Here is a 21411-nt window from a genome sequence, read left to right as displayed (position 1 = left end):
CTGAGACAATGGTTCCGTGTCACTTCATTGACTGCAATCGGGCACCAGATTGCTATGACTTATCCTCTTTTGTTTGTTGATATTTGTTAATACATTTATTTAAAAAAAAGATTGTTATGTGCTTAGCTGATAAATAAAATACCTATCCAGGCGTTGTAAGATCTGACAGTCGTCAGCAACGTCTGAGCAGAGGACTGCAGAGGAACGCTCCCTCAGTATGTTGGTACAGCAGAGGTCCCACATAATTTACACATTGTTCTGATTGATCAAAATACCAATTATTTTAAAAATATATCAGAATTGGGCTTCCTGTGTAAATGCAGCCATATAGGCCAGTGGTGTCAAACTCATTCCATGGAGGGCCTAGTGTCGACAGGTTTTAGTTTTATCTTTCAATTAAGCCCCAGACAATCGGAGTTCCTTACTAATTAGTGAACTTAATTCATCAATCAAGTACAAGGGAGGAGCGAAAACCCACAGACAATCGGCCCTCCGTGGAATGAGTTTGACATCTATTATAGACATATTTATCATGCACAATTAAACACTTCCACGTTGAATCATGTACAGTTAATTTGATTGTGCAAAACAAACATCGTTTATGTCTGGCTGTCCATACCAATTTTTACTGTTAAAGAAATCTCCAGTGTTGTAGATATTTACAGAATTAAAAAAATGTATATTTATTTTGCACACCGTTTTTATTGGTCCAACAGACATTTCCACCTGCAGTGCAGAGCGATAGTAGATCCTCCACCAGAGGGCGTTCTATACTAGGGACTCAGAAATAGAAACTTGAGAAATGATAAAAACAAATGTCATCTGTATAGCGCATTGAAGTCCAATGTATGTTGTAGGCTACTTTGAGAAAGACGGGCTCAAAAAGAGAGTTCATTTAACTGCTTACAATGTGGATATTGAGTTTAAAATTCGAGCCATTGTTGATGCGCTCGTCTGGCCTGAGATGTTTGCAACAAGATACAGTTATATCGAAAGAATACTATAGGTTGGAACGCCGTTTGGGTTTTGTCATGTCAAATAACAGTTCTAATATAGAATGTTGTGTGTTCTGAATTTACACGTGCAAGCCAAGCGCAACCACTACTATCAGTAACAATGTCAAAGCTGTACAAAAAAGTCTGCAAACACCTGCGATGACAAATCGTTCATCGCCGGTGTTTACAATACCGCTTAACCGGGCATGTACACGTTAAATTACCGCTTATTGTGATTCGCTTGTGGGCGTGCTGGCAGTATTTTGACCGTGCGTCAAAAATTCAGCATAGCAAGTTTGTATGAAGGTCTGATTTTTAAATGAGTAAATAGTTCAATAGTAATATCCTCAAACGCTCTGGTGACAAACTTTGCTACCCTGTTTCCAATTGTCGACATGGCTGGGAGAACCTATTCAAGTAAGTAAATATATGTCGAAAATGTTAAATGATGCATTATTAGCTAACTAACTACAGTGCAGGCTAACTTAATTGAGCAATCTAACGTTAGCTATCTAGCCAACTTCACATACTCTATAGATGGCTAGCTAAATTAATTACATTTCACCAGCTACCTAACTTCATATTAGCTATCTTGATGTATTTATCATTGTAAAAAACAAACTCCAAATGCATTTGTAGCTAGCAGCCCCAACTGTCAAAGTAAGAAAGTAGGCTATTCTGGATAGGACAGGTACTTTTGTGTTGTTCCTGTCCCTAGAAGTGAGGACAGAGATAATAGTAACATAACATTCAGTGCGTTGAAATTTGAGTATAATGAAGTCGTGTGAGGTTTTCTGTTCTCGGATAAAGAGCTATGAAGAGCAGTGGTTCTCAGTGCTGGGGACTCAGATTCAGCTGATTCAAATGATCAATTCTTCAAGTGGTATTTATGTATTCATTTGTGATGCTATCCTTGATATGATCCTGTAATTGTCACATGCTACACGTGTGCCCATGCATCTGTAGCAGTGTGATGTTATTCCCCTAGATTATGCACCAAATTGCACACAAGGACCAATTCAAATAGGCCAGGTCAAGAGGGGATGTTAATAATTTGATAATAATTCAGTGTTTTAAAAAATTACAGCTGCATAGCTAATGTTTTTCTTTGGTGTACAAACACTTTTTCATATCAATATTGTACATACATGTGATTGAAAAAAGTGTTGTATATTTTGGTTTGGTCCATCGCGGGTTACCTGTATTTCCTTACCCCCTTAATGTTCTCTTTAGCCTGACCTTCAGATAGCAAGGTATGTTTTCCTTGGCTCCGAAATTGTTTAATATAAAACCGTCATAATGTTACACAATGGACTGTTATGCTACCATAAGTTTGTTACAATGTGGATAATATAAAGATTTATGTTAACAAGTTACACAAAGCTCGCTAACTAGGGTATCTATTGTAACTTGTGAGTACTTGGGACAGTGTTTGAGTGAGTGTCCATGTGCTTGCGCAGGTGCCTGAGAGCTAGGACCGCGCCAAGGGTTAACATAATGTGTGTTGTCTCTTCGTGTGCAGGGCAAATAAAAATAATTCAACTAGCAGACCTTCAGTTGTGGCAGCGTCCTAATTAAAAGTACACAACGCAGAATGAACCACGCTACACATCTATCAATCCAATGTTATAAGGGATATTATACTTTAGTAATCTACAATGACCTGGTGATGTAAAAGTCTAATTACATTGTCTTCCATATTCCTACAGATACCTTGTAACAGGAGATTCCTTCAAAACGATTGCCTACAGTTAACATGTAGAGCACTGCAAGGTTGGGTGACCAGGGCCACCAGGGACTGGCTCCTGGAGGAAATTCAGGTGTGTGAAGGCTACTTGTGTCCTGCATAACTTCATGAGGATGGACACGAGGACCAGGAGGGGATCTGCAGCTCGCCGCCATGTGCCAGAGGGTAAGTCTGCTCCCTGCAGTATGTTTCAAGGATGGGGTCCAACAACGCAGCAAGAGAGGCAATCTGTGTGCGGGCGATCTTCACCTCCTACTTCTACTAAGAGGGTGCTGTTCCCTGACAATGCCATAGACTACACTATGCACAACCAAAGGCTATTTTAACAGCCATTCACATTGCAATAAGAGTATTCTTCCATTTACTTAGCTATGTCAACTGCAGTTATTAAATTCCCACTTTCTCTCCCTTTGATTTCAACTTCAGGTGAGGGTGCTGTTTAGGTAAGTGTGTGATGCCTGTACAAAAACAAAACAAGCTAGTTTAAATCAACCATATTGGAAAAAATGTAGAACAATTAGACATCCTATAGCCCAAACGCATGTATCAATCTGATTGATGAATTGTGTTGTGCAGTAAGCAGGCTCAGGTGTATAACTGGCTCCTTCCACCTTTAAAAAATAGGCAAGGCCAACCATGGAGAATAGTAAGACACTTCACTATTTCTATAACTACGCTATATTGTTTGTCCTCGTGTGTCCGTTCATGTTTTTCAGCATAAAATACTCTGTAACCACTTTGTGTGGACACCAGGTGAGGCCACACGCACAAATTCCTATTGAACACTGTCTCTAACTACCTTATTTTCTCAATAAGTCTCTCCTTCACTTCATCCCTCTCTTCTTCCTAAATCCTCTAGGTTATATCAGCTATGTAGGTGAACCCCTCCCGCATCTGACCTGGCGACATAGAGGGCACAGCATGGTGAGGTCACTTGGTCAGGTCAACAGGAAGTATTATTAAAGAGATGCTTTAAATTGGAACTACAGCATCTCAGTATTTCAGAGTTAATTATCGAAGATCAGTTTTGTATTTCACTTCCTGGTGATTGATGACTAACAATGTTTGAATAAAAAAAATAAAAACAAGGTTTAAACATGCTCTCTCTCTCCATCTGGCTCGTCTGCAGATATACACTGCTCAAAAAAATAAAGGGAACACTTAAACAACACAATGTAACCCCAAGTCAATCACACTTCTGTGAAATCAAACTGTCTACTTAGGAAGCAACACTTATTGACAATAAATTTCACATGCTGTTGTGCAAATGGAATAGACAACAGGTGGAAATGATAGGCAATTAGCAAAGACACCCCCAATAAAGGAGTGGTTCTGCAGGTGGGGACCACAGACCACTTCTCAGTTCCTATGCTTTCTGGCTGATGTTTTGGTCACTTGAATGCTGGCGGTGCTTTCACTCTAGTGGTAGCATGAGACAGTCTACAACCCACACAAGTGGCTCAGGTAGTGCAGCTCATCCAGGATGGCACATCAATGCGAGCTGTGGCAAGAAGGTTTGCTGTGTCTGTCAGCGTAGTGTCCAGAGCATGGAGGCGCAACCAGGAGACAGGCCAGTACATCAGGAGACGTAGAGGATAGGAGGGCAACGACCCAGCAGCAGGACCGCTACCTCTGCCTTTGTGCAAGGAGGAGCACTGCCAGAGCCCTGCAAAATGACCTCCAGCAGGCCACAAATGTGCATGTGTCTGCTCAAACGGTCAGAAACAGACTCCATGAGTGTGGTATGAGGGCCCGACATCCACAGGTGGGGGTTGTGCTTACAGCCCAACACCGTGCCGGACGTTTTTCATTTGCCAGAGAACACCAAGATTGGCAAATTTGCCACTGGCGCCCTGTGCTCTTCACAGATGAAAGCAGGTTCACACTGAGCACGTGACAGAGTCTGGAGATGCCGTGGAGAACGTTCTGCTGCCTGCAACATCCTCCAGCATTACCGGTTTGGCGGTGGGTCAGTCATGGTGTGGGGTGGCATTTCTTTGGGGGGCCGCACAGCCCTCCATGTGCTCGCCAGAGGTAGCCTGACTGCCATTAGGTACTGAGAGAAGTTCCTCAGACCCCTTGTGAGACCATATGCTGGTGCGGTTGGCCCTGGGTTCCTCCTAATGCAAGACAATGCTAGACCTCATGTGGCTGGAGTGTGTCAGCAGTTCCTGCAAGAGGAAGGCATTGATGCTATGGACTGGCCCGCCCGTTCCCCAGACCTGAATCCAATTGAGCACATCTGGGACATCATGTCTCGCTCCATCCACCAACGCCACGTTGCACCACAGACTGGCCAAGAGTTGGCGGATGCTTTCGTCCAGGTCTGGGAGATCCCTCAGGAGACCATCCGCCACCTCATCAGGAGCATGCCCAGGCGTTGTAGGGAGGTCATACAGGCACGTGGAGGCCACACACACACTACAGCCTAATTTTGACTTGTTTTAAGGACATTACATCAAAGTTGGATCAGCCTGTAGTGTGGTTTTCCACTTTAATTTTGAGTGTGACTCCAAATCCAGACCCGCCATGGGTTGATAAATTGGATTTCCATTGATAATTTGTGTGATTTTGTTGTCAGCACATTCAACTATGTAAAGAAAAAAGTAGTTAATAAGAATATTTCATTCATTCAGATCTAGGATGTGTTATTTTAGTGTTCCCCTTTATTTTTTTGAGCAGTGTATTTTGACATGAGGATGCCAACCCCTGGTCCCACCATTGCCACCTTACCCGCTCTTAAGATAACCTTCGGGCCGACTAGAAACACTGTAATTTTGATGAACTGAGAGAATATTTGGGTAGCACTGATTCATTAATCATATGCTGCATTCCCTGCTCTTACCACTTTCCCTTTTATGCCTCTTCCTCTGTTTATATAATGCACAACAGATGTGCATTGAAGTACAGATTAAACTTGTATTTATATTACAATTATATTTAATGCATGTATTTATAACACTTGGATAATGAACTTATTTCAATAAAGCATTTCACAATTCTCTACTGGTTGAAATTAAGTCTCATTTGATGAAATATTATACCTATCCTGTGTTTATCAAATCAATGCAGATGAAGGGCATTAGATATTGAGATGAATGGGTTTTAGAGTATTTACAAGTTAAATCCTGTTTCTAGTCTTAGTTACAATGTGTAACCATTGATGTCCCAGAACCAAGATTGGTAAACACTGTTGAAGTGTGTAATTGTAATACATACATGCAGACACGCATCATTCAAAGACTGGAATTTCATCTCCTGGTATTGGATATGACTGAAAAATAATCAGGCATTCATACCTGAACTGCACCTTTATTTGCCACGGTAGAGTACATGATCATTGAATATATTAAATATAAGGCTACAATGTGGGGATCTCATGCATGGTAATAACTACATGTATATACGACTTGCATCCTTGGCACAAAGTTATATTCTACTGAATCCTTAGGCTTCATTAATGTCATTGACGGTTTTGAAGTTAATACAAATGGCTATGATAGCTTGGTTCTGAACAAATATGTATACCAAACGTTTGGGTCCATACACAGATCGGCTAGATAGCTAGCTACACATCCATAGGCATATACAGGTATTTTTTTTATCCTCCACTGCACAATAAGCAAGAACGTAGCTAGCTATCTCCATTGCATGGCAAATATCAGCAAGGCAAGCTGAACAAATTTTACATTCAATTTGCAGTAAATGCTTTAGCTAGCTACTAGATTCTTTACATCCACTGTTTCACAAGACGACAGCCTGGTTTGCGGGTTGTTTCAGGAGTCCCTAAAACAAACAACCATAATTTCATACTCATGTCACAACATAAAGCTAGCTGGCTAATGTTAACTTTATGATTAAAAGAAAATGCATAATCTTTTCTCTACATTAACTAACATATTACTGTCAACTACATTTTTTTGGATGATTCGTTAACGTTTTAATCACTTACATTTGCTTCCGTCCTAGTATTTTTGTCAGCCATCTTTGCTGAAGAACGTCTCTAGCCTTGGGACGCATAGCGTCAAATTCGTCATGGGACGAACCACTCGATATGATTGGTCATCGCCCAGTGGTCGTCTCTGGTGATTTGCGTAAAGTTGAACTTTTTCACCGCCTCCCACCATTGAAATTAATGGGAAGCGGTGTTTGGGATAACTAGCTTTAGCTTGGTACCTAGCTAGCACAAATACAACCAGCCAGAAAACTATGACCAGTAGAAACTGCAGTAATTTTCATTATTCTTAACAATGATTTAGGAATCCTTGTAAGTATTAGCTGGGTAGCCACTTGTTGTTCGCCAATTGGAACTGAACTTAGGTTCATGAAAATAAATAGCTATCCAGCTACTTAACCCTTTTGCCCAAAGCTAACGATATAAGCAGCCAGCTAGCTTCATCTGGCTAGTGGGACTCAACCGGACAGGGTTGTGTTGTGAAGCTAGACACAATTAGGATTAGTCACAATAGTGGAATGTGCGGTTTGTCTTCAAAATAAAAGTACCTATTTGAAAGTGTTGCAGAAGGTTACAATTGGTGGAATAATGGAATGAAATGGGGCATCAGTCTACTCGGTGACACCCACACAACACAACTGTGAAGAGTTTATACAAATAATAGCATTGTAGCGCTTATCGCAGGACTGTGACTGTGAAATCACCTCCCCAGTCAGCCTATTGTGTCATTCATATTGCACTGTACAGCTTTACCTACAGATTGGGGATCAGTCTACTCAATACACAAGATATTTTTTCCCCAACGTCCTCAAAGCTATCAGACTCCAAAACACAGTATTGTTTTTCCTCTGAAATAGTGTTCAATACACATAGGTTGACAATAAATGTGGCTCAATTCACAGTTGTTTCAGAGTCCCGCAATGAGAGCTACGACGCTAATGTTCTCTGGGTGTCACGGAGTAGACTGATACCCATGTCATTGATCCATAATCCATAGGCAAGGCTGTACAGTGAAGTATGCACCCAATGCAATTCTAAAGTAAAATACATCCAGTGTGATTTCAACATTTTTGTGAGATTAACAAATAGTCTTTTGTTGATTTTATATAAAATTTGTTAGAGGCTGCGTCTTTCGAATCCGGTATCAGGAAGAATAAAAGTCAGAATCTGTTGTTAATTATCTTTAATTAAATTCAAGCAATAAATGGTAAATTCAATTTTCGTATATACGGGCTCTCTGTCCCACCTCACAGGGCAAACAGAGAACTGACAGGATGTACGTAAACAGCTGTTCTTATACTGTGATAGACATAGGCCAACAGATGGGTTGGAACTATGACAGTAGAGGCTGAGCGTGGTTTAGACTTGCTCAGCCTATCGCAGGCTCTCAGACTAGTCCTAGCCTCTTGGCGCTTCTTGGAGTTCACCCTCTGTCGATGTATAGATTCTCACTGTTCTGGTATCACATCCTAGTTGTAACAGTTGCTCAGTTCCTGCTATTGTGTTGTTCAGTATTTTTCCATCTCAGTTAAACCTTGTGATGACCACCCCTCCCTATACCTGATTACCACAACTTTGTAACATGCAGCAAGTCACACCATGTGCTCAATATTGTCACACACACAGACAGTTCAAACAATTCAATCTTAAGTAATATGATAGCGGGTTTAAAATGCATTAATCCTAAATCCTGACACATTCCAACCTCGTTTAGCCTGATCTATTCAATTATGGCATAATTCTACTATTTGTATTAATTTGCATCACAGTCAATGATATACTTTTACTTTGAAGGCTAACCGCAAAGTCCACTATTGTGGCTAACTTCACATAGATGTGTCCGACGACAAATCAAATAACGCTTATTTGACGTGAATATTTGACACGCAAAGACCCAAACGGCTTTCCACATGAAAGGGAGAAAGACACTCACGATATGTTTTTTCATTTTTTATTAACACATACTGTATCAACGTGTCCATTTAAAAATGACTAAGTAGCAAATATGTTCTCCTCTGCATTCCCGAACACAAAAAGGCAAATTTCTGTACATTCACTAAGGCTCCGTTTGAGGAAACATTGTTTTCCATAAGGCAAACAATATAAAGGAATGGGAACAAGTATATTTCCAGCATAAACATTTTATTTTTCTGTTTTTCCTCATAGTTGCAATGTTGTAGCATCACCTGCTTTGCCATTAGAATTCATATTTTACTACCTAGAAACAGGAAAAAAGGAAAAGCTAAAGAAAATGCTATTAACTCGCACATTTCCATAATGTGTCATTTTGCAGATAGTTTCCCTGTATATTAAGATTTTAGTGTTGGTGCAAGAACCGTTCTAGTTGTAAGGTGGTATGGAATGTTGCTACTGCAAACAATTTGTGAGAAAATATGCAGAACACAGTTTTACCTTATCTGACAAGCAGAACTGATTGAATAAGTGAAGTGTATTATTTTATTTTATGTAACTAACAAAATTAAAGAAAATAAGAGATAAATAAATGCATACATGATATAACCACACATTTCATTCTTTTTGCCAGCATGTACATGCCAAACAGGTTCCATACTTGAAGTTACTGAGCACCTTAAACTCTTAGCTTTTGGCAGACAATGTATGGACCCATTCCACTCAAAGAACTTCAGTGATGCTACAGCTGAGCTCTCTCCCATCGAACACTGATCAACGTTTGCTTTTTATGGGAGCAGCACAATTAGCAAGGCCTCTCTTACACCACCTATGCAAAGGAGTGAGCAGGTTCTTCCATTGATAATTGCCTTTTTGCACTCAGCCAAGGAAGGTGCCATTTTTCCCTCTTGAAGCCACAGCTCATTAAACTCAGTCTAGGCAGACATATGGCAGGATATTCAGCTTGGCATCATCCCCATGTGAGTCTAAGGAAATGCAATCTGTCCATTCATACCAGTTGTCCTTGGTGTCATAGCAACCATTCACCCCAGGCCAGTGCTCCTTGTGTATTCTGTTGAGATCCTCGTTTGTGACAGCTCGGCTCACCCCTGGTAAGTCCGTATCAGGGATATTTGGTACCAGCATGTGTTTTTTTCTGCCCTCTTTTATATGATGTCCCTCTTGTTTCAAGTACTCAGACATGAAAAAGTGTGCCCCTGAGGTTTGAGCCCCAGACAATGTGAGCACGTTGCTTTGACGGTTAAGGTAGGACTGGATGATTTCATTCCTTGACAGCTCTTTCCAGTTGGTCTGTTGAAACGGACTGGGAGTAACAGGGCTATTCTGTGCACAATGGTTCTGCTTGAGCAGTTCTGTCCGAGGAAGTTCTGGTGTGACCGGAGCCACTGTAGCCTCCCGTTCCGGGTAAGACTCTTTGAGGGTTGAGGGTTTGATCTGCCCTGTTACAGGGTCAAACGTAAGTCTACGGTCTTTTAACCTACATGGCATTGTGGTCTCTTTCGTGGGCTGCCCACTCAAGTTCACTGTATAGTCTCTGGACCTGTATTTCTTTCTCCTCTTTCTCTCTGTGCTAGTGACAGAACCATCACTCTCTGCCTTCACCTCGCTGTGGGACGAGGCTTTGGAGTGCAGAGAGTCAGGTCTCCCGGTGCTTTGTTGAAGGCGTTGGTCCATGTCTGCCGGTCCGTCCCAATGAAGGGCAGACTCTGTAGGCAGAGGCCCAACAGTGAGGGAACCCTGCATACATGGAGTTAAAAGGTGTGGAGAACGCAAAGGAGAGGGCCCCAGTCCAGAGCTGTCCATGACCCTGGGGCTCCGAGCAGGGCTCAGTAGAGTCGTTGATTTGGTCATAGACAGTTTAACTACCGCATCCTGTTTTGTACTTCTGGGACTATATGAGTTGCTTCGAGGGTGTTTGGGCTGATGCAGCCCCCCTCCTGAGACAGCCAGGTCCATTTTGCCATGCTGTTGCAAAACAGCCGTTTTGAGCAATGCGGAAGTGCTCAGAGGTTTGGGTACTCCCGGTGAGCTAGGGTGAGGTTTGACAGCATTGACAGGGATATTGTTGAGCCTGTCCATGTCAAGATGCGCAGCACCATCCTTGTCGGATTTAAGATGTGGACCACATGTGTCCGTAAAAGCCTCAAGACTGGCTCCAATTCCATTTGTTGGCAGTCGTGAGTTGTGTGTTCTTTCATAGGCGGTTATTTTGGAAATTTTCATTGGTATGTGCTGCCTGTCCCTCTGTTCCCCCTTCCGTTTTCGGTTGCCTGACTTTTCCGCTTTGGGGGAGTAACGGTTGTTGAAGTCATTTCTACTCTTGAGCTCCGGAACCATTTTACCTGAAGGCGGGATAGCAGCTGGAGGGGAGACGTCCATCCGGCAGAGATGCATACCACCGTTGGCAGCGCCTGGCGGACCCATATGCCCCTTGGATAGTGCCTCACTCTGCCCAGGCTCAATTAGCTTCTGCCATGTGCGCAGGAGCTTCTTTGCACGCTTGGCGAGATCCTCATCCTTCGTCTTTTTCCTTACGTCGTTGATCAGCTTGCCAAGGCGGGTTTCCTTGAGGAAGAACAGGAAGTTTTCTTTAGTACAAACCCCATCTTCACAACATCTATTTCCAAGAGCTGACATATTATTATGGATATTTACCCCTAGTGTATCCTACCTCAAGTGCTTCCTTGGTGATGGGATATTTCTCCAAATAGGAAATTACTTCCATTACAGCTACCATGTTGCAGATCTGCTGGAAAGTAAACATCAAATCATGTTAAAACTACTCATAATAAAGACAGAAAATGTCCATAGGAAAACCCTCAATTACTATTTACAAAGACAGATGAGGCATTTGGATATTTGTAAATAAAGAGCTTTGAGTGTATATAACAAATCATTGAATCATTGGATTCAAAACCACACACTGACATCCATAGAGTCGGTGGCTTAGATCAGGTGTTTAAACTTTTTCACTCAAGTCCCCCCTTCCACCATTGGGGAACATCCCGCATGCCCCTGCACACCACTTCTATTTCTATGGGCACAAGAACTGTTCACACCCCTCTTGTTGGCGGAGAGAAAATGTTGCAGGTTTGAAGCTTATTTCCTGCAATTCTACACATTGTCATGGGGTGCAGAGAACATTTAGCAGTTTTAAAGCTCATGTTCTTGGAATTCTATACATATTGCCAAGTGTAATGTGTATTCATGTGATATTTGAGTGACTTGAACATTACTACAAAATCTTTGGGATAAAACACCTAGTTAAAAAATGCTACCTGACATGGGCTAGTTGATCTGGACATTTCTGATAAGTTCTAAATAGCCATCTAAGGCAGTGTTTCCCAACCCTGGTCCATGAGTACCCACAAAAGTACAGTTTCGTTGCCGCCCTTGACAAACACACCTCATTCAACTCATTAAGGGTTTGATGATTAGTTGTCAAGTTAAATCAGGTGTGCTTGTCCAGGCTTACAATAAAAACATGTACTGTTCGGGGTATTCGACTAAAATGACAAAAGGAAAACTGATTTCGAAATGGCACCTCGTGAATTCTACTATTACAACTTTCTAGAGTAAGTTGCAAGCCAGACGGAGTTCCTTAAAAAAAATGTTTTTTTAATTGATGAGGCCTAACGGATCATTCCCCAGATCAATGGATGTATAGATGTTGACAGTCAGCTACTGACCTGTGGGCAGAGGCCATATGAAAACAAATAACATGTTCACCAACAAGTCATGTCTGCAGGCAGCAGCAGTACTACAATATCTTTAACTAAGTTATTCATATCATGAGTCTCTCTCTGGCTAGCTTCTTGGTAGCTCCCCTCCGTCTGACATTTGTAGTTTTAATGTTTTTCATCTCAAAAAACAATATACAGGAGTAGTTAGATACTGATGTTAAGGCCTACTAGCCTCTAATAAAATGTCACCCCCCCAAACATTAGCCTACACAGCTTCAACCACTTGTACAATGCAAATAGTAGTCTGTCAGCAGCTAGTAGTCTGTCAAGATTTCCATGGTGTAGCCATCTCTGTTTAACAGAAATCTCACTGATGATGAATTGTGTTGTTGATCAAATACAAATGGATGTTATTCAGATTAGCACCCCACAGTGATTTCCCCTGTAAAATGTGGAGGACAAAAGCATATGGCTAAATTTGAATGGACTTTCAGATGTGCACCTGTACCGGGGATGTAAACCGATAGCAGTTTCAAGTTTGAGATGACAAAACTGAGAATACACATGCAAATGTTAGCCATTCTAGTCATACCAGTAAGGAGCATTAGGCTAAACCTAACCAATCCACTAAATCTGACTGGCTAGATTTATTCATATTCAAAACTTGACTCAACAATAAGGGGGTTTTGTGCAAGATATGTTCAACTAAAACTGTTTACACACACAATATATATAACAACCCAAATCAAATCTCAGCTCTCAATTGGCTCAATGAATATTATGCTGTAAGCCTTGGCAGAGAAAGGTTATTTTCAGCAGTGTATGCCTATTAGTGCTGAGTGAATAAATGACATTTCAGGGGGGTTTTCAGTTATTAAACAAATCCTTTTGGGAGGGGCCTATCACACCATTTCTCAGACATGGCTAGAAAGATTCCAGCTTTTATCAAAGCCAGTGGTGTAAAGTACTTAAGTAAAAATACTTTCAAGTACTACTTAAGTCATTTTGTTATGGTATCTGTACTTTACATTTTTATTTTTGACAACTTTATTTTCTTTAAGAATGTAGTGAAGCAAAAGTATGTACTTTTTACTCCATACATTTTCTCTGACAGCTAAAAGTACTTACATTTTGAGTGCTTAACAGGACAGGAAAATGGTCCAATTCACACACTTACCAAGAGAACATCCTTGGTCATCTACTGCCCCTGATGTTGCGGACTCACAAAACACAAATGCTTTGTAAATTATGTCTGAGTGTTGCATTGTGCCCCTATCTATCTGTAAATTTAAAAAACAAGAAAAGCTGGATCCCTTTTAGCCATGACCCCATTCTCATTCATGAGAAATTAAGTTAAGATATGGGACGCTGGGCTGAGAGTTGTAGTTTTCCTAAAGCAAATGTTCAACCTAGTTCAGCGCATAAACATGGTAATTAACTACAATGGTCATAATCCATTGCGGCTGTTATTTTCCGAATCAAAGTAGATACACTTTTACGCCTGCTACGTTAGGGTAAGATACACACAGACCGCAAACACCGCCGCATGAGAGCGGAATGTACACAACACTACTACGAGAGAGACGGATAGAGACAGTTTGTGAAAGTCAGTGGTAGAAAAAGTACCCAATTATCATACTTGAGTAAAAGTAAAAGTACTTTAATAGAAAATGACAAGTAAAAGTGATTCACCCAGTAAAATACTACTTGAGTAAAAGTATTTGGTTTGAAGTATACTTGAGTATCAAAAGTAAAAGTATAAATCATTGCAAATTCCTTATATTAAGCAAACCAGCACAATGAGTTTAAATTTACGGCTAGCCAGGGCCACACTCCAGCATCATTTACATATTAAGAATTTGTGTTTAGTGAGTCTGCCAGACCAGAGCCAGTAGAGACATCTTCTTTATAAGTTTGTGAATTGACCATTTTTCTGTCCTGCTAAGCATTCAAAATGTAACGAGTATTTTTGGGTGTCTGGGAAAATGTATGGAATAAAAAGTACATAATTTTCTTTAGGAATGTAGTGAAATAAAAGTCATCAAAAATAAAAAATAAAAATAGTAAAGTACAGATACCCCAAAAATCTACTTAAGTATTAATTTACACCACTGTTGAAAGTATGCCTTATGTTTGTTTTTTTAAACTAGTAAAATGATCACCTGACAGCTCTGCAGCATACAGTACTTAGGCAGGCTAGCCTAGCTAAATAGGATGACTAAACACAGTACAGTATGGGGAGAACAGAGTAATGTTAGATGGTTGTCTGGCTGGCTGCTTCTGCTGCCTGAGCAGAGATGAGATTACTTTAAGGAATGAAAAATAATCAAATTAAATAAAACGAAATATACACAACTGAAATTTTTCAATATTTCATAGTAATTTCCTATTTGTCTATGTGGACCTGAGAGACAATGGAATATTTAAATTTTTTGCCAATTAAATGTTAACTATTTTGGGCTTTGGAATTTACATTAAAAAGCTCTTATCATTTTACGGTCATCATTTCATAATGCATGTAAAAAATAATGTTAACTGAAATTTAGGACTTAAATTTTTTGTTTTTTTGTTGATAATCAAACAGACTTCAAAAATCACTAAATTGCTCAGCACTAATGCCTATGATAGGTAGGCCCACAAGTCTTGACCAACAGACTTGGCAAGCATCCTTGCAATGTGTTGTCACTTCAACAACACATTTGGTTACCTCAGACATTTCTTTCAAGGGAACACTTTGTTAATATCAAATAGCATAAGTAGTTGGGCCTTTGACTGATGGCACCCATACTAAGCCTACACTACAAACTGATCCAAGTCTGGCTGTGCTGAATATGTTTAGTGCGCTTTCAATTTAAAACATTCTTGTCTGTCAAATTCTCTTTACTGGGTAATAGGCCTAATCACTGACTGTATGTGTGAATGCTATAGGTAGCTAATTACCATTATTGCTGACGTTGGTGCTAGGTTAAGAGTGGTCAGGTCATTCTTCCATTTAGTTAGCTAGCTACAGTGCCTAGTAAGCAGTTAGCTGAATGTCCACACTCGCCAGTCTACTTGGTCCTAACTTAAAATCAGTAAAGGGGTGGCGGACTAAACTCCAGTAAAGTCGCAGTTTTTATCAAATCAAATTTTTATTTGTCACATACACATGGTTAGCAGATGTTAATGCGAGTGTAGCGAAATGCTTGTGCTTCTAGTTCCGACAATGCAGTAATAACCAACAAGTAATCTAACTAACAATTCCAAAACTACTGTCTTATACACAGTGTAAGGGCATAAGAATATGTACATAAGGATATATGAATGAGTGATGGTACAGAGCAGCATAGGCAAGATACAGTAGCTGATATCGAGTACAGTATATACATATGAGATGAGTATGTAAACAAAGTGGCATAGTTAGTGGCTAGTGATACATGTATTACATAAGGATGCAGTCGATGATACAGAGTACAGTATATACGTATGCATATGAGATGAATAATGTAGGGTAAGTAACATTATATATATCTGGTTAGCTACAATAGTCATAGGCAACGGTACTGTTTGCATCTTTAAATATACTTAACAAAAATAAAAACGCAACATGCAACAATTTAATTGATTTTACTGAGTTACAGTTCATGAGGAAATCTGTAAATGTTAATTAATTAAGCCCTATGCCACACCTGTCAGGTGGATGGATTATCTTGGCAAAGGAGAAATGTTCACTAACAAATTTGAGAAAAATACGCGTTTTGTGGGTATTGAGCATTTCTGTGATCTTTTGTTTCAGCTCATAAAACATGGGACCAACAATTTACATGTTGCGTTCATATTTTTGTTCAGTGTAGTTAGCTTGCTTGCTAGTTAGCTAACATTAAGTTTCGAAATCAAAACTAACTAGCTAGCTGTGCTAAATGACAGGTAAGCAGATAGTCATCTTATTAGAATAACTGAGACAGGTTGAAAACGCTGAGGTATAATAACGGTTGAGAATAATGATTGATTTATACTATTGGTTGAGAACCGAATATGTCAACATACTAGCCTCACAAGGCTCCTGATCTCGCGAGTTTACATGAATGGTTCATTACCAGCAACACCGCGGTATTGTTTATACGAAGCTATCAACATGCTGGGGGTCAGTCCAGAGTCCAGTGTGTTTAGCTAGTTACTACACAGCTAATTAACTAGCTTAGTATCTAGTATTTACTTAGCTTAACAACAAACTCTTAGATCTACCTAGCTACCAGGCTTACAGCTAACGTTACTGTAGTTAGCTAATGTACGCTGTCGACGTTAGTCATAAGACAATCACAATAGGGGACCATTGCAATTGTGGGCACAGACACTTAAAATTAGTGGAAAAGTTAACTAGTTAACTCACATTGCTTTGGCCATCGATGGCCTGCATCAGCCGGTCTCTCATCTCCTGCGGAGTTGCCGTAGCCGATGTCATTGCCTGGCAGTGGTGCGGATCAGTACAGTAGACGAGGGCGAGGAATCCTCCGAAAAGACGGGTGGGTGACTTAGACACTCACAGGCCTTTTGGGAGATGTGTTAGTAAATAAAGCCCCATATTCTATGGGGCTTTATTGTTTGTCCAGGTGTATTCATGTATTTTGCAATGAATAACTGTCTCCAGAGAGAGGATCTTCCGAATATTCATGTATCAAACTGCCTCTTCGGCAGTAGCCAACGCTGTGGCAGTGGTCTTTCAACATCGGTTTCTCTGCTGTTGAAAAACGCTCTCCTGGTGCATGGTGGGAAATGTAACACAGAGACGTCAGACGTGTCACCACGTACACTGCCATCGACTGTGAATGGAAATGTGTAAACATAAGGAGATATTTTTTTGTATACCTTCAGTTTCATTACTGGGTTATCATATTTCAGTATGGATGTGTAACCAAACACTAGCTGGACAACGTTGTCTCAGAGCAGTTCTTATTATTCTGTACGTATACTGAACAGTAACGTAAACGCAACAATTGACGATTTTACGGAGTTACAGATCATATGGAAATCAGTCAATTGAAATAAATGCATTAGGCCCAGATCATATGCATTCCACTTGACTGGGCAGGGGCGTAGCCATGGGAGGGCATCTAGTCTTAGACTAAACATTATGTAGTCTCAATTCAATACATTTAGCATGAACAGTAAATACATTCTGATAAATGTCAAAACTGTAGCCTATATAGGGCTATGCTCATTCATTTAATTGAATGAAGACTTAATACACAAATGTTTTACATGCTTACACAGGTGAGTGAGTGTGTTAAATACACGATTAAGTACAGCAACCAACTAAGGTCGAGAATCACTGAAACACTACTCAAATACCGGAATAGAAAAGGAAAAAAGGTATGCTGAAAACACCAGGTGCATTTCAGAGTAAAGGTTTATTATACAGAACTAGGTTATAGATGTGACGAAAGTACACAACGATGAATTGAAGTCTGACTGCTGGTAACATCAGGAGGCCTATGTAAGAAACACATCAAACATGTCTAAAATGGTTGGGGATTTACATATTTTTTCATTGTATTCACAAGTTTTAGAAGAAAATGAGGACTATAAATAACAGGTCAGCAACCCAAATAAGATAGTAAAAGCCTGAAAGGAACAGAAAATTATGAAGAGAACAGCCAAGAGTCCAATGTTTCGTATATTCACAGTTGAATAAACATGGAGGTCCAAATATAACATGTACAAATGTGTTTTAACTAACTTATACATGTAGTAGTAAGTGTTATTGTGCAGAGTACTCTGCTTACTGAAAATTACAGGCAAGACATTGAGATATATAAATACAAACTAAATGCACAGAATGGTCACAAGATCTGACACAAGAGCAACCCATCAAAGTATCAACTCGAAAAAGATTTAATATTTGTTAAATTTTTCAGCAGGGGTCCCCAATCCAACAACGAAGTTGATCATGAGCCAAACAATCTGTAAGTGTAATAGATATGGGCAATAAATACATTAGTCAATAAGGAGTATACCTTTTGAGGCACAGAAGCACCTCAGTGTGAACATTACTATTATAAACTGAGTGGTTTGAGCCCTGAATGCTGATTGGCTGAAAGCTGTGGTATATCAGACCATATACCACAGGGATGACAAAACATTATTTTTACTCTTGTAATTACATTGGTAACCAGTTTATAATAGCAATAAGGCACCTCAGGGGTTTGTGGCATATGGCCAATTGTGCGTAAGAAGAACACTTAGCCGTGGTATATTGGCCATATACACCACACCCCCTCGGGCCTTATTGCTTAAGTAGATTAGCCTCTACAAGATGGCAGATACTTACAGAATCATGCAAAACATCATGAAGATGTTCCATAAGGCAATGAAGATCCGGAAGTAACGTAGACTCAGGAGGAACTCCCTGATGTTGTCACCTAAAACAAATACACCATGACCTAATTTCAGCCCTTCATTGTGTTTTATTGGTCCATCTAGCCTGTTTATAGATGCTAACTACCTTTATCGCCTATTGACGATAGTATCTTAGTATCTTCTGGCTGGGGGAGTTTTGTTAAGAGTCCCAACGCTTGCTCTAAACGTTAAACACACATCGCTTGCAGTACGGTTTTGGAAAGGAACTTAACTTTCATATCAGCAAGAAATCATTTTCCCCAAAAATGTAAATTATCAAACACACCTTTAAAAGGGTTAGAGTTCCCACATGGCCATATTCCCATTTTACATCGCTTGTTTAAGGAAAACAGACGGAAGAGAGTCGACTACCTGTGCTAATTAGCTATCTGCGTCGCCGAACACATGTGTGTAAACGGAAGACTGACACCACAAACATGTTGTCACTGAAAAATACTGTTGGATGCAACTGTTAAAACAGTGTACAGTAAGTATATTTTGCATTTGTGAAATTAATTTGATGTGATATGAAAGTAGAGCGTTTTATGTTTCTAGAACCGTACAGCAATTGAGAATCAATTCACATTTAGATGGAGTATGTGGATGTTTTGGTTGCCAGAGACAATTCGCCTCAAAGAGAACATGTAAACTCAGAACTATAAGGATTAAGGTTAGGCTCCTTTAGTCCAATATTGGGCTACTGTCCATCATGCAATGCAGCGTACCAATCATGCTTCAGTCTGACTCAAAGGCAGAGGGGAAGGTATAAAACATTGCAGAAACAGACATAGCTGTCTGCAGCCTAATGTTATTGAAAAATAGATTCTCTCTCAATGCAGACCACTCAAGTGTCCCCACTTTTTCATGGATAGTTACCCTGTGAAGTTCTCACGGGTGAGGTTTTTAATACACTCATGTATTACACACCTGTAGTTGGACCACGAGGTTCATCTCCAAATCCTCCATGCGTCTCCTTTCTCTTTCTGTAATAGAGGACAGTGTTGTTTGTCTTGTATTGATGAGATAGTAAAAATACGTGGTTGAGCAATATTGGTTACCAGTGTATCAGTTGTTATAATACTTTGAATTTCACCAGGTTCATATATTAATATAGCATGTTGATTTGTTATTACGCATTCCTGCATCCTGGGGAATTAGGAGAGCGCATACTTATGTTTTGCCCTGTGTGCTCGTGCTCAAATAACTGATGCACTAGTAGAGGTAGGTATGCTTTTTCTGTCATCTTCAGAAAAAAAGTTAGATTAAGCACAAAGTCAGTGTTTTGTTCATGAATAATGATGTATAGTTTACTCATAAGTGGATGGTATTGTCAAGATGTATTTAACATGTGGTTACTAGCTAGCTAAGGTATTGTATGTGTGAACGATGGCAAGGTCCTCGACTAATCCCAGTCCTTTGTATTGTCCGTCTGTTGTACAGAGAGGCGACGATTGGCAGAACGTATTTGTGCTCTACAAATGTTTTGTCTTCTTTTGGATGCAGTTATGGTTTTATCTATGTAAAATGTACATTGTGTTGATACATTACAAGGAGAGGCTGTACTCACTTTTCTATTTTAAAATAATTTTGATGCACTAGGAGAGCGAGAGGCAACGATTGGCAGGACCTATTTATGCTCTACAAATGTTTTGTATTTTATTTTGGATGCAGGATAGAGAACTCTGATACAATAAAACAAACTGATCTCTGAAGTCAACGTTTTTAGTCTCAATCAATCACACAGCGCAGAGCTACAGTACCGGTTACACATGCACAACGTCTTCAGGGTAAGACTCAAATTGTGTCATACTCACAGTTTGAAGTTTAACACAGCACCAGCATTCATGAGTAAGGTCCTAAAAAGGAGGACACAGACAACTAGAAATGATCACTTCTAATGAAGCACATGCCATGGCACAGAACTCCAACTTTGTCACGAAGCAAGTCTAAACTGGGCTACTGTAGCTAGCTAACGTTAGTGAGCTGGCAAAGAAAATAACTAACTAGGCTTGCTCAGCCACACAGGCGTAGCTGGTAGTAGTTAGCTTTCTTTTACGCCTGCTAAGCGTTAGCTTGCTAAGAACAACAATCAAACTACACACTGGCTGGTTGAAACAAAATACCACTATTGCTTAATATCACATTACCTATTTTTTTTAAATAGCATTAATCTTTTCATTAAGTCGTTGATTTGTTTCAATAACACAATTTTAAAAAGGAGAACATTACCCGAATATCAAGAGATCCCCGATCATTTTGTCCACATCAGAGGCGCTATAACTTCCGTAAACGTCATCAAAATAGTGTCAAAAGGCTGAAGGGAAATCCTGGGTTATGTTCAGTAGAGAAAACGTTTTGAAGAGAAAGCCACATTAGAAATATGATCAATCACGTTGGGCAGGGGTGTCAAACTCCTTCCATGGAGAGCCTAGGTTTTTCTTCTTTCATTTAAGACCTAGACCAGGTGAGGGGAGTTCTTTACTAATTAGAGACCTTAATTCATCAATCAAGTACAAGGGAGGAGCGAATACCCGCAGACACTCGGCCCTTCGTAGAATGAGTTTGACACATGTGACGTAGGGGGGAATGAATGGAAACAATCAAGCACCACCTTCATCCAATAAATTTGAGGAGTCTTCGAGGAATTAAATTACGTTTTAGGTTTTCAGTTAAATAGACCCTACATTTCTCATCATTAGGCCAGTTAAAAGACCGAGGTTCCAT

General features: G+C 40.0%; 2 protein-coding genes and 1 long non-coding RNA gene across 4 annotated transcripts; all 3 read right to left on the bottom strand.

Annotated features, from left to right (window-relative positions):
- Positions 1-6223: 6223 nt before the first annotated feature.
- Positions 6224-7025, bottom strand: LOC121846711. The gene is made up of 2 exons (XR_006083661.1): positions 6695-7025; positions 6224-6528 (listed from the first exon to the last, which is right to left on the bottom strand). It is a non-coding gene; the product is annotated as an uncharacterized LOC121846711 (long non-coding RNA).
- A 1607-nt stretch (positions 7026-8632) lies between these two features.
- On the bottom strand, positions 8633-17210 carry LOC112252138 (mediator of RNA polymerase II transcription subunit 26). Of its 2 annotated transcripts, none has more exons than XM_024423118.2 (3): positions 16682-17210; positions 11301-11375; positions 8633-11194 (listed from the first exon to the last, which is right to left on the bottom strand). In XM_024423118.2, exons 1-3 carry the CDS (start codon positions 16751-16753, stop codon positions 9539-9541), a joined length of 1803 nt encoding a protein of 600 aa, XP_024278886.1. In that variant the 5' UTR covers positions 16754-17210; the 3' UTR covers positions 8633-9538. The 2 variants fall into 2 exon arrangements, with proteins under 2 accessions (XP_024278886.1, XP_024278885.1); XM_024423117.2 differs by having other exon boundaries at positions 11301-11378; positions 16682-17209.
- Positions 17211-17680: 470 nt separating this feature from the next.
- Positions 17681-21108, bottom strand: smim7 (small integral membrane protein 7). Its single transcript, XM_024423119.2, has 5 exons — positions 20917-21108; positions 20502-20543; positions 19615-19670; positions 18620-18710; positions 17681-18252 (listed from the first exon to the last, which is right to left on the bottom strand). The coding sequence occupies exons 1-5, from the start codon at positions 20940-20942 to the stop codon at positions 18237-18239; spliced, it is 231 nt and encodes a 76-aa protein (XP_024278887.1). The 5' UTR covers positions 20943-21108; the 3' UTR covers positions 17681-18236.
- Positions 21109-21411: the final 303 nt, after the last annotated feature.

The sequence above is a fragment of the Oncorhynchus tshawytscha genome, linkage group LG06 (genome assembly GCF_018296145.1).
Source record: "Oncorhynchus tshawytscha isolate Ot180627B linkage group LG06, Otsh_v2.0, whole genome shotgun sequence".
Taxonomy (NCBI): domain Eukaryota; kingdom Metazoa; phylum Chordata; class Actinopteri; order Salmoniformes; family Salmonidae; genus Oncorhynchus; species Oncorhynchus tshawytscha.
This window is presented reverse-complemented; position numbering and strand designations above follow the sequence as displayed.

Coding starts and splice junctions, on each gene's coding strand:
- smim7 (XM_024423119.2), bottom strand. CDS start 20,942: ATGATCGGGGATCTCTTGATATTCGG. Junction 20,544..20,916: donor GGGGATCTCTTGATATTCGG/GTAATGTTCTCC, acceptor CCTCCTTTTTAG/GACCTTACTCATGAATGCTG. Junction 18,711..19,614: donor ACCTCGTGGTCCAACTACAG/GTGTGTAATACA, acceptor TATTTGTTTTAG/GTGACAACATCAGGGAGTTC.
- LOC112252138 (XM_024423117.2), bottom strand. CDS start 16,753: ATGACATCGGCTACGGCAACTCCGCAGGAGATGAGAGACCGGCTGATG. Junction 11,379..16,681: donor CCATCGATGGCCAAAGCAAT/GTGAGTTAACTA, acceptor TTTACTTTCCAG/CAGATCTGCAACATGGTAGC. Junction 11,195..11,300: donor TCACCAAGGAAGCACTTGAG/GTAGGATACACT, acceptor TTCTTCCTCAAG/GAAACCCGCCTTGGCAAGCT.